Consider the following 11,089-nt stretch of genomic DNA (forward strand, 5'->3'; position numbering starts at 1 on the left):
GTCCACTAAGTTTAATTTTTAGAGCTTCTACTATATGACAGGTGCTGTGCAGAGCCTTGAAAAATGTAGCTCTGACCTCGCTGTCACAGAATTTACATTCGAGGCCCATCAGCCTCTGGCCATGAGTTACATCTTCAAGTCAGGTCCTCTTGGACATGGGCTTCAAATATACTCCCATTCTCATTTAGAAAATTTCAATGACAACTTTTAGGACTAAAGAAACACTTTAGCATGATTGAAGCTGGGGGAATGCTGCCTGGGTTGTGGGCAGCTCTCCACATGCATAGGTACACACATAGCAGCCTGGCCTGCAGGAGCGTCACTGGGTTTTGTTCTGGGTGTTGCTTTTGTTTTTTTCATCAAAGTCCTCATGGAGTTTGAGTGACAAAGAAGCAGTATTGCAAATTGCACCAGGTTCTGCAAATGGCCCGTGCAGTCACACAGCTAAAGAATAGGTTTGATACCTTAAAGAGATTGCTAGCCTTTATCAGACACACGCACGTACAAATTTCAATCAGTGTCCACGGTGTTCATGGGAAGGACAGCAATTTAATGGATGGCACAAGGCTAAAGTAAGTGACTTCTGGGTCTATTTGTTCAGATAGGCGGTACAGGGACCAGAGAGTGACATGCAAGCGCTCACGGAGAGGCTTCCCAAAGACAAAGCATTTATGCTTTGTAATGTCTGTCTTTTGTGCCAGAACTCACGAGATAGTTGAGTGAAAAAAAGAAGCAAAAATGCCTCCTGGGTGTTTATTAATAAAGCAGGCTTCCCACGATGTATCAGCCCACCCAAATTGCCGCGAGTCTATCTCACGTTCACCTGTATTGCAGTAACGGTGCATCTGGCTTCTGTGAGCATCCATAGCCTGCAGCAGTAACAGTACTTGTGCTCTAAATTGTGTTTTTATTTTGTATTATGATTCTTATTTATCCATAGCCTGGTTTCTTTTAGGTCCAATTTAGTTTCTTTCAGACCCAGAGGGGTTGTCAAGCTCTATGAGGTGGTGTACTTGTTTTTAAAATGTGAGTGTATAATCAGGTCTTTAAGATAAGGGCATGCCTGCAAGGACTTGTCCCTGGAAGGGAGCCGAGTTTTGTGGGTCCCGGGAGTTTGACGTTGAGAGACCTAACTCTGCCCTTGACCATCTCCATTCCCCAGACTTTCAGTGCAATGTCCCCCTGGGAATGGAGTCTGGCCGGATTGCTAATGAACAGATTAGTGCATCATCTACCTACTCGGACAGGAGGTGGACCCCTCAACAAAGCCGGCTTCATGGTGATGACAATGGCTGGACCCCCAACTTGGATTCCAACAAGGAGTATCTCCAGGTAGTTATTCAGACACTAGCGGGTGTGCAGTGTGTGTGTATTGGTGAGGCAGGGGAGTGGTTTCTTAGCTAGAGTGGGAGAAGGGCACAAAGAAAACAAACCCATCATATAGAAGAACTTCATTCATTCATTTAAAACAAGAAACAAAAAAAGTGTGCCAGATGCAAATATACTGTGCTAAGTGCTGGGATAAAATGATGAATAAAATGTTTGTCTTCCCTTATGGAGATTACCAGGCTTGGAAAAGTTGTTTGGCCAGCAGACAGGAGATGCTGTTTGTCCTATGACTATAGCTAGCCAAAGATCATTCTGTAAACAGTTCCAGGTCTTTCTTCCTCATTCTTGGCATAGGGGGGCATTAGAGATGGGCTGGGTGGAGGGAGCGTTTTCCTAATGGCAGGCTTGTTGCAGTGCAAGCTGAGCACGGCAGCTCCTCCTGATCTTTGCTGTTTAGGGAGAACCTTACCAAGAAGGTCTTTTGCACATAGCTATCAGAATGACACATGGGAAAATGTCAGCACCAGGAATGAAAGTCAAGTTGCCAGATGCTTTGCAGCATCTTTTCAGACTAGTGTTTGCTTTCCTTCTGAATAAGACTTGCAGTTTGTGTTGGGTGATCTCCCATTGCAGTACAGACTGGTCCAGTTCTCATCCCCTGGGAAGAAATAAACAGGGGAAGAGCAAGCTGCTAGTTCCAAACTAGAGCAACCACTGCTTTTGTGACACACGACAGATAGCCTTGTGACCCAATGACAAGCCTGTCCTAGCTCTAATGTGATATGGTGACCTCTGCTCACAGGTGACCATGACAGGCAGACAACAGGAAAGGGAGAAAGACCGCTTGTAAACTTCTGGGAGTCCGCAGAGGTTCTAACTGTGCAACCCTAAGGCTATTTTTGTCTGCCTCTCCAAAGTCCTTCTCATTCTGCAAAGCTTCCAGAAAATTCTTCTATATAATCAGGAGTGCAGAGCTCTCTGAGACATTCCATTGATTATATTCCTTATTTTTGGTCCTTAGTCATGCACTTTCTCTTGCTACACTCTACCTGTTTCTCACACACATATGTGGTATTACGTACTTCTTTTGAATGCTTAATAATGCTGAGTACGTAGTAAGTAGCCAATAAGTGCTTGCTGAATTGAATGTGACCAGTGTGCTCTGGCTAAATTTTAGTCGAACAGAGGTTGCCATTAAGAAGCACTGTGGCCAGCAAAGGAATGACATCCAGCACTTTCCAAATGGATTTGGCATTGTGGAGGGGGATGTTCCTCAAAATGTTGGCCATTCTCTTCATAGAGCAAAAGGTCAGGACTTGGTGCATAAGCCTAATTGCTTGGGCAGACTCTGCACGCCTTCTGACCCCTCAGTGACCTGCACAACTGAAAATACAATGGAGTGAGGGGCTGACAGGAGGGGGAAAGCCATGAGCTGAGGCTTTTGCAATTAGTGCATCATAAGTCCATTGGACTGAAGTGGAGTGGATTGAAGTGGAGTGGATTGAAGTGGAGTGGATTGCATTGGATTTAGCTAGTCTTCCTTTAAAACAGTATCTGCTTTCAGAATCCAAGGCAGGCCATAGTTTAGTAAGAAGAGATCATAGTTCTAGATGGTCAATGATTACTCTAAGATCAGCTTAATACTGTCCATTCAGATTTGCAAGAAAGAGAAAGAATCAAATTACATATTCAGGTGCCCAATTTAGCATCAAATAAGTTGAGTTTTATGGTCTAGTAGAATCACAAACTGATACTAATTACAAATATGTATGAGTGAATCACAAACACAGGTTGTGAACCAAGCATTACAGTTGTGCCCTTTGAAGAAAAAAACAAGATGCTGCCCTGTGTTGGGAGTGGTGGTCCCCTTACTCACCTACCTCTCTCCTCCAGGTGGACCTGCGCTTTCTAACAATGCTCACGGCCATTGCAACTCAGGGAGCAATTTCCAGGGAGACCCAGAATGGCTACTATGTCAAATCCTACAAGCTGGAAGTCAGCACAAACGGTGAAGACTGGATGATGTACCGGCATGGCAAAAACCACAAGGTGAATCCATTTCTCTACCTTAAAGGCATTCTGAAATGGTGCACGGGGGTGGGGCAGAAGGAGCTTCAACTCAGCTCCACATGGAGGAGGAGGCCTTGTTTAGTGAAGCTCAAATAATTGATGGAGGCAAGGGAGATGCTTACCCTGCAAATATTCTTTCTTATGCTAAAGTGATTGGAAAACACCATTTCTCTGACAGCCTGGTTGCTGCTGCCTCTTTGCACAGCAGTGAGAGAGAGCTTGCTTGTAGTGTGTTCTCTGACTGCAAATGAAGGAGAAAATGCTTTCCCAGCCCCTGTCTCCCCATACAGGATTCATTGAGCATTTATGGCCTGAGTCCCTTCCTCATGCTGGGCAAACAATCACAAAACCACATGAAGCTGCAGTTCAGGAGTTACCGAGGTCTGGAAATGAAAGGGCACAAATCCTAAGAGGGAATCACAATGTCCCCGAGAAGAAAGAGGACAATAAATAATGAGCAGAAATTCAGTGTGTCAGGGAGATGGGATCTGAACTGGCAATCACGCTTGGCAACAAAGCATTGAATGCTCCCGGCTGGTGCCTTCAGTGTCTGCGGCTCCCAGAGGTGTGGTCCGTGTGGGTGATGTGGGGTTTTTGTTGTACATATGGATGAATGTCTGGCATTCAGCTTTCTGAAGACACATGGCATTCTGGCAGTGAGCGGGCCTGCAGCTGGAGCTGGCAGCGGTGTGCTGGTTATACAGTACCCTCAGCCTATGGGGGGGGGTTATTGGAAACAGCAAGAGGTCTCATCTGGGTGGCGGTGTCTGTCATTGTGGCCCTGCAGACTGGGTTCATCATGGGCTGACTCTCAGGTCTGTGAGGAGAATGTGATGTCAGACACTGCTCATCCTTCTGGGAAAGGAATTGGGGTGGGAGGAAAAGGGTCTGTCCTCTTTAGTACGACAGTTTCACCAGGACCCTGGTCTGCCAGGGTGTGAATTATCAAAAAGGGAACATGTGGCTAAGCCTAGAGGTGCCCAAGCCCGTTTCCAAAGGGAGTCTCCTCAGCTCCCATGGCCGCCCCAAAGCAGCGTCTCTTGGTACAGCTGGAGATTTTGGACACAGAAAATCCTGAACTATATTGCTGGTACTGTTTCACTGGAGCAAAAGTGAGTTTTTAAGAGTAGTTCTTTTTTTAATTAAAATCACCGTAGTAACGAGGTGCCATTCATCTGAAAATCGTGGCTTCTAGATACTAGCAGGTATCAAAGAAAAAAAATGCCCTCATTCCACAGATAAAGGAAATGAAGTGCTCAGCCATTGGAAGACTTCACCTTGACATGCTGGGCAGGTCTGGTTTCTCATTGACTTCTTTCAGGAGGAATTGCCAAACACCGGTGGGGAATGGCCAGCCTGAGTCAGCAGAGGGTGCCGGGAGCATTGTGGGCTGAGTCCTCATCCCTCCCCAGTTGTTTTCCACTCATACCTTCTCTCCATCCACCATTTTCAATAAGAAATTGATAGAACCCTGAAGCAGGGCTTCAAACCGGTTCATTCAGTTGGAACCCCTGCTGAGAATTTGCATTTCCACCCTAGATAGACTGCATCAGAATCTGCATTTTAACAAGATCCCTAGGTGATTTTTATATTTAATAAGTTTTGAGAACCACTGCTCTACTAGTGGTTCTCTGAATTGGTCCCTAGGCAGCAGCATTAGCATCACCTAGGAACTTGTTAGAAACGCAAATTCTCAGCTGGGGTCTCAGCAGGGGTTTGAACTGGAAGGAACTGGTCCAAAGCCCTGCCCTGAAGCTCTGCTCAAGTAGGTGAGGACCGGCAGCTGGGTTAGGGTGGGTCCTAGGGGAGAAGACGGCAGTTCACCTGACTGTCTCCCCATCCAGGCTCAATGACTAAGCAGGACAGGCCAGAGGGATACTGTAGCGTAAGCTGATTTTAAAAGCACACAGATGGACTGGTATGCTATTTAAAACACCATTTGTAGGAAATCTGCTTTTGGAAATACCTTAGCGCTGCACATTTTGATAGAATGCTGTCCTCCCTGGCTTTATCCTTGGGATTTGTTCTGCAGCGAAGATATTCCTGAGAATTGAATTTAGCTTTATGGTCTCCTTTAGAATCATTCTTCTCAACGTTTTCATGTTGGATACTTTCTCTTTTCTCTCTCTCTCTCTCTTTTCTCCTCTTCCCACTCTTGGCTAAATTTTCTTCCCCAGCAGCCAAGGGCTAACTTGGATTTTTTTTTAGGGTCTCAGTCCTATCCAAATAAAGAAAGCTGGGACAGAGGAAAAGCCCTCTCTCTCCCCATTAGACATTCACGCTCTGGGTACCTAGAGAAGGCAGGAAAGTGGAAAGTCTGCCAGTTAGGTTTTGGCCCCCACCAGCTCCCTTACCCGCCATGGGTGTGGCAGGTGGGGGGGGAGACCACCCCAGCCCCTCTCTCGCAGGGTGATCTCTGCTGCCCCTTCATTAGCAGATCTCCCCCTTCCCCCCTTTCCCCGCCCCCATCTGTATTTAATGTGCAGATTCCGCACTGGTCATGGTGTGTCAGTGCCGCGCTCTGCGCTGTGCGGGTTGAAATAGTTGAGTGAACCGTGCCAAATAGATTTGTCAAGTCTGCTGCAGTTTGATTTGATGCCATGAGGGGGAGGTGGGGTAAGGAGGGGTGTGGGGGGCAGTGGAGGCCGAGGCTTCCTCCACACTGAGTGCCACCACTGAGGTTCTCTTTGTAGCTGCTGGATGGTGGGCGCCGTGCCAGGCTAGCTGGTGCTAAGTGGTGGGCCTAAAAGCAAAATTCAGACAGCAGGACCTAGAAGCCAAGCAAACCAGGGGTGGAGGCAGCAGCCTGTTTTGTTCAGTGGTACAGAGGAAAGGCTTAAAAACGCCTTCCCAGTGCAGGGGGTGTGAAGAGGGGATGTTTGGGGTGGAAATGTGGGAACTTGATTTCAATTCCCTGGTCACCGTCAACACTGATGCAGTGTACCAAAGACCAGGGAATTGGGGAAATCAGAGGAAAACAAGATTAATGAGTGCTTAAGGTGGTGGGGGGACGACTGTGCTATTTCTTTGCAAAACTGTCTTTACAATTTGGACCCAGGCTGGGCTGAGGCAAGAATTAGGCCTGTGAGGGAATGACTTTCTTGCTGCCAGGAGGTAAGAAAGACTAAGGAACTCTGCTCCAGTCTCCTTCAGGCAGTAAGCCAGCCTCTTCTTAGTCTCTTTCTGTCCAACACGTAATCATGAGGTTGCCTATGAGAAAGGCGATTATGCTATTTCTGGGGTTTTAAAGCATCCTTCTGGTAAAATGCAGCCCCGTCATGCAGACCACATGTACAGCGCATCCCCAATCCTTATCCAGTTCCATATGTCATAATATGGAACCTATGATCTTCATACAGGGCGGGCCCTTCTTATCCATATGTATGGTGTAACCACAAGGCGGAGAGCTCGTATGCCTGATGGAACCCATTTCCAGCCATGTGCTCACTTAGATTATACAAATTGCTTCACATACATTTCTTCAGAAACCACAAGCAGAAACTACTGCTTTTGGTTTCACCAGCTATATTAATAACACCCCAGGCATAGACATAATGTTGTAAATATAATAGTAGTAGGTTTGTCTGTGTGTGTGTATGTGTATAATTATAGACGCAATTATGTATATACATACCAAGAGGGGTGTGTGAAGAAAGATGGGAAGATCTCAAAGCCACAGGGGCTTTTGAGGTCCTGCCCACCTCTGAGATGCTGATTCCGTGAGTCTGCAATGGAGGGATAGGCTGTGCTGGAGAGATGGGACTGTGTCTGGTGTCTGCACAGGGGGATGAGGCTCCCAGAGACACCATTGCCCTTATATGTCTAAGCAACAGCCCTAGTCTTCAGGTTTCCCTTATTTGGTAAACGTGACCATCTTGTTAGCATAACTGATTACCTTGCTCCTAGTCACAGCACTGCTGGGCTACTCTTATGTATTTAGAAGAAATTTGGGATAAAAGAGAGTCTGTGGGGTGCTAACTATATCTTGATGGCCAAATTGAGGATGGAAGGTTGAGGACAGGAGTGAGATAAGGCTTGGGTCCAAGAGTTCTCAGAATTACACCATAATGAGTGACAGAAATGCACTAAGCTCAACGTATTAATGTAATGATGGCCTCTGAGGAGCTCAGAGAGCCCTCGGGCACCAGCTTATTCGCTTCAGAATTTAACAGCGTTTCCCAGACTATGGAATTGAAGCTCTCAGAGACTATTTGCCCCAGGGACATAGGGGACCGTGGGAGTCCCCTTGGAAGGCACCTGGTCGCCAGGCTTTGATTTCCAAGCTGTTGCTTTCACCAGTCAGACCCACGCCTTCCTTGTCATTTTGCATCCAGACGAACAGTGACCACGAATTGTACATTTTCATTGAGAGCCTCTGCTACAGTGGAGATCCAAGGCCAGCCGTGCTTGGGCCCATGGCTTACGGTGCTGGGGTCCTCACTTCAGAGTTTGGGCCTCATCGTAGAATCATGAGGATGTGGAGTTGGAAGAAGTCACTGTTTGTTTGACTTGGCCACATCTTTTCCAAACAAATAAACACTCCACTTCAAAAGTTCTCTGTCCTATATTTATTTTCTAAATTAAAACAAGTCATTTTTAAACGCATTGGAGAGTTGAAAACCCTCTGTGAAATTATCAGGAGACTGGTGTCAGAAAACCAGACCTCCAGATCAGGTGGCTAACGTTCAGAGTGCTGTGACTTCTATTTTCAGATCCTCTTAGCTTATAAACCATGTGATCTTAAAAATTTCTCTTAAAGCTCCCTGCCTCAATGTTTCCGTCTGCCTAAATGGAATGGTGCTTCAGCTGCTATTGGCAAAGCACCTTGAGATCTGGCAGTGGAAGGCTCTCTGCAGATATAATTAATGTATTAGGCCCCACAAAGCTCTTCTTGAGCAGAAGCAAGTTATCAATTTAAAAGGTAACAAGGCCCCATGGGATATTTATCTGCCTCTTTTAGAATCATAGGTCTGGGAAAGCACTGTGATAAGTCATCCAGGTCTCTCTCCTACATCTGACAAGGCCTGCACCTGCGCTGCCTCGGATAAACGTTACCTGTCCTAGCCTCCCGCTTACGTTAGGGAAGAAATTGTTCCCTCAGTTGATAATTTGAGTTTTCAAAATGAAACGCTTTTTTACCTCTTGGTGAGTGACTGGCTTCCACTTTTCCCTTTCTGTGTAGTAACTTTGTTTGTTGTATATAAGATTAGGACAAGGACTCAAACCATAAGCTAGTAATGGGCATTGGCCTTCAGAAGTCATGGATATGATTGCTTTGTCTAACCATGGCTATGGTTATGGATATTCTAAAGAGGGCTAATGCCCTTTCCAAGTTCAAGTCCTAGTTTATCTGCCCCCCTCAATTATAACTGAGAAGAATCCTGTGCCCTAGGTAATTAAGTTTGTCCCTTATTCATTTGCCATAGGATGAGTTCAGACCTTTAGTCTCCCCACTTAGGAAGCTCAAGAGACCTTGGAACCTTTTCCCTGTCAGGCTCCCATGGTTGGCTTCACCTAACTCTCGTGGTTGCTGAACCGTCTCTGGGAGCTGAGACCAGCCTCCCTGGCACTCACAGCTTTGATGCTAAATTCCTTGTGCTCCGCAGGCCAATCCTCTGTGCACAGAGGCCAGGTGGAACAAGCAAATAGGAAGGGGACGTGGAAGGGAATCGTGATATGCTTGGTCTGGGGAAGCAGCTCTCCTTGTCCCGACCCCAGTGTATCTAGAACGAGTATTAGAGTGGAAGCCTCACCTGGTAGGTTGCCAAGCTCTTTGCTGTCACCATTTCCTGCTCTGTGGTTTGCTGAGATTCCATCTGGAGAGAAACCCAGGTGGCAGATATGCTTGGGAGCCTCACTCTTGGTACGTACACTTCCACTCTCCTCTGTCCCACCTGGGAGTTAAACGCACCTCCTAAAGAAATGTTGACACGCCAGTTAAAGGAGCTTTTCAGGTGTGGAGGGCCAGAGCTTCGGTCCTCTTAGAACATACATAACCACGGTTAGACGATGCAAACATATCCACCTTTACGGAGGGCATTGGCCATTCCCTACCAGCCCCATCCTTGCTCTGAGCTACCCTCTTCCCCCGCCCCATCTCTCCTCCAGCCCCAAATCCCTGAGCTATCCTCCTCTCCTCTCTGATGCTTTCCTGTCTCAAATCCTGAAACCCTAATCCTGTTAGTATGCCGTGTTCCAGGGCTCAGCGTCTCCATGGGGGTAACATAATCCTGCAGTAAATCTAGTGGGCCCCACAAGGCACACACAGATGGGGACGCACACATCCCACCCACCTCCACCCCCACCCAGAAGGCACCCGGCCAGCCTTCCCCGCCCGACACCCCTGACACACTCCTGCTCCTCTATCTCTCCCTTTATGTCTGGAAAACTGCTTGATGACAAAAACAGCCCTAAAGTCATGGAGGAGGCAAGAGGAGGTCATCATGGTCATAAATGAGCATTTTGTTGTAAGCGAGCTTTCTTTGCCCTCCTCCTACTCTCCCTTCTCTCATATATATATGTAGATATATATGTATGTATGTGTATGTATTTCTATATTTATACATATACATACCTATAGATATATGCACATACATACACGTACATACAGACACATCCCTTCTGACTCGGCATCTGGCTTAGTTCCCACATCCACTAGAATGAAAGTAGCTTTAATTTTTTTTTTTTTTTTTTTAATGATCTTTAAGGGGGAGTTATAAGAGAGAAATATCAGGGCCATAAGTTACAAACAGGAAAAAAAAATGCCCATGACCTTAACATCATTCTCTCCCATTGCAACACCCCCTTTTGCCTATTTGGTGCAACAAGTTAATTAAATAGGATGACATTCATTGGTTAACAATTTATTTTTACGTGTAGACCTGGTGGCTGGTTTTGGAGAAAATGCAAAGGCAGAGAGGGAGCAAGGCAGGACAGGCCTTTGGTGGTTTTGCGATCAGGATGAGTCGGTACGATTGTTGCTGGGATACATTTTTAAAACGTGCTACTGGTTTCCCCAGTTTCTGCCCTTCATTCCTGCCACCTTCTTTCTGCCTGCTTTGTTCTCCTCCTTCTTGAGTGTCTGTGCCAAGTAGATGGAAGAGGAGAACTTTGGATGTAATGAAACATTTATTAGTGGAGAGAAATATATATTAATAAAAAGAGAGAAGAACATCTCATGCACAATTTCTACCTCGGGGCTCCAGCACTGAGTTGTGTTTGAAAAATGTCCTGCTTTCTTTGCAGTCCCTGGAGCTGCATTCAGATATTTACAGCAAAATGGAAATAAACTGTAGGTCACACCATGGGTAATGAAGAGACAGGCGTGTGCCGATAGAATACTGAAGCCCCACTCAAATCAGAGGCAGTGCACGTAATGAGAAGCTGCATCTGACTAGCAAAGGGTCTGCCTCATTTAGGAAGGTTAAACAGCCAGGTAGCACCATGAGCTTACACTGCCTCTCTCCTCGGAGGAGCTCAAAGAATGACAGAAATCCTCCAGTTGGCCCCCTGAGGCAGGGATGATGACATGTAGTGTCTGCACTGTCCTGGGCACCTCGATGTTGATGGCAAAGATTAATGGTGTATAGGAGACGGGAGCCCTGGTGGTGCAGTGGTTAAGAGCTCAGCTGCTAACCAAAAGGTCAGCAGTTCGAATCCACCAGCTGCTCCTTGGAAACCCTATGGGGCA

The 11,089-nt window shown here is 46.5% G+C and overlaps 1 protein-coding gene across 2 annotated transcripts in view; it reads left to right on the top strand.

Annotated features, from left to right (window-relative positions):
* NRP2 (neuropilin 2) overlaps positions 1-11,089 on the top strand; it is a 126,193-nt gene that overhangs the window by 48,113 nt on the left and 66,991 nt on the right. For both annotated transcript variants that reach the window (XM_004378255.2, XM_004378259.2), the window contains exons 6-7: positions 1,163-1,332; positions 3,223-3,378. In XM_004378255.2, the coding sequence (XP_004378312.1) occupies positions 1,163-1,332; positions 3,223-3,378 (326 nt within the window). The remainder of the gene's footprint in view (positions 1-1,162; positions 1,333-3,222; positions 3,379-11,089) is intronic.

Source organism: Trichechus manatus, unplaced genomic scaffold (assembly GCF_000243295.1).
Source record: "Trichechus manatus latirostris isolate Lorelei unplaced genomic scaffold, TriManLat1.0 scaffold00056, whole genome shotgun sequence".
Taxonomy (NCBI): domain Eukaryota; kingdom Metazoa; phylum Chordata; class Mammalia; order Sirenia; family Trichechidae; genus Trichechus; species Trichechus manatus.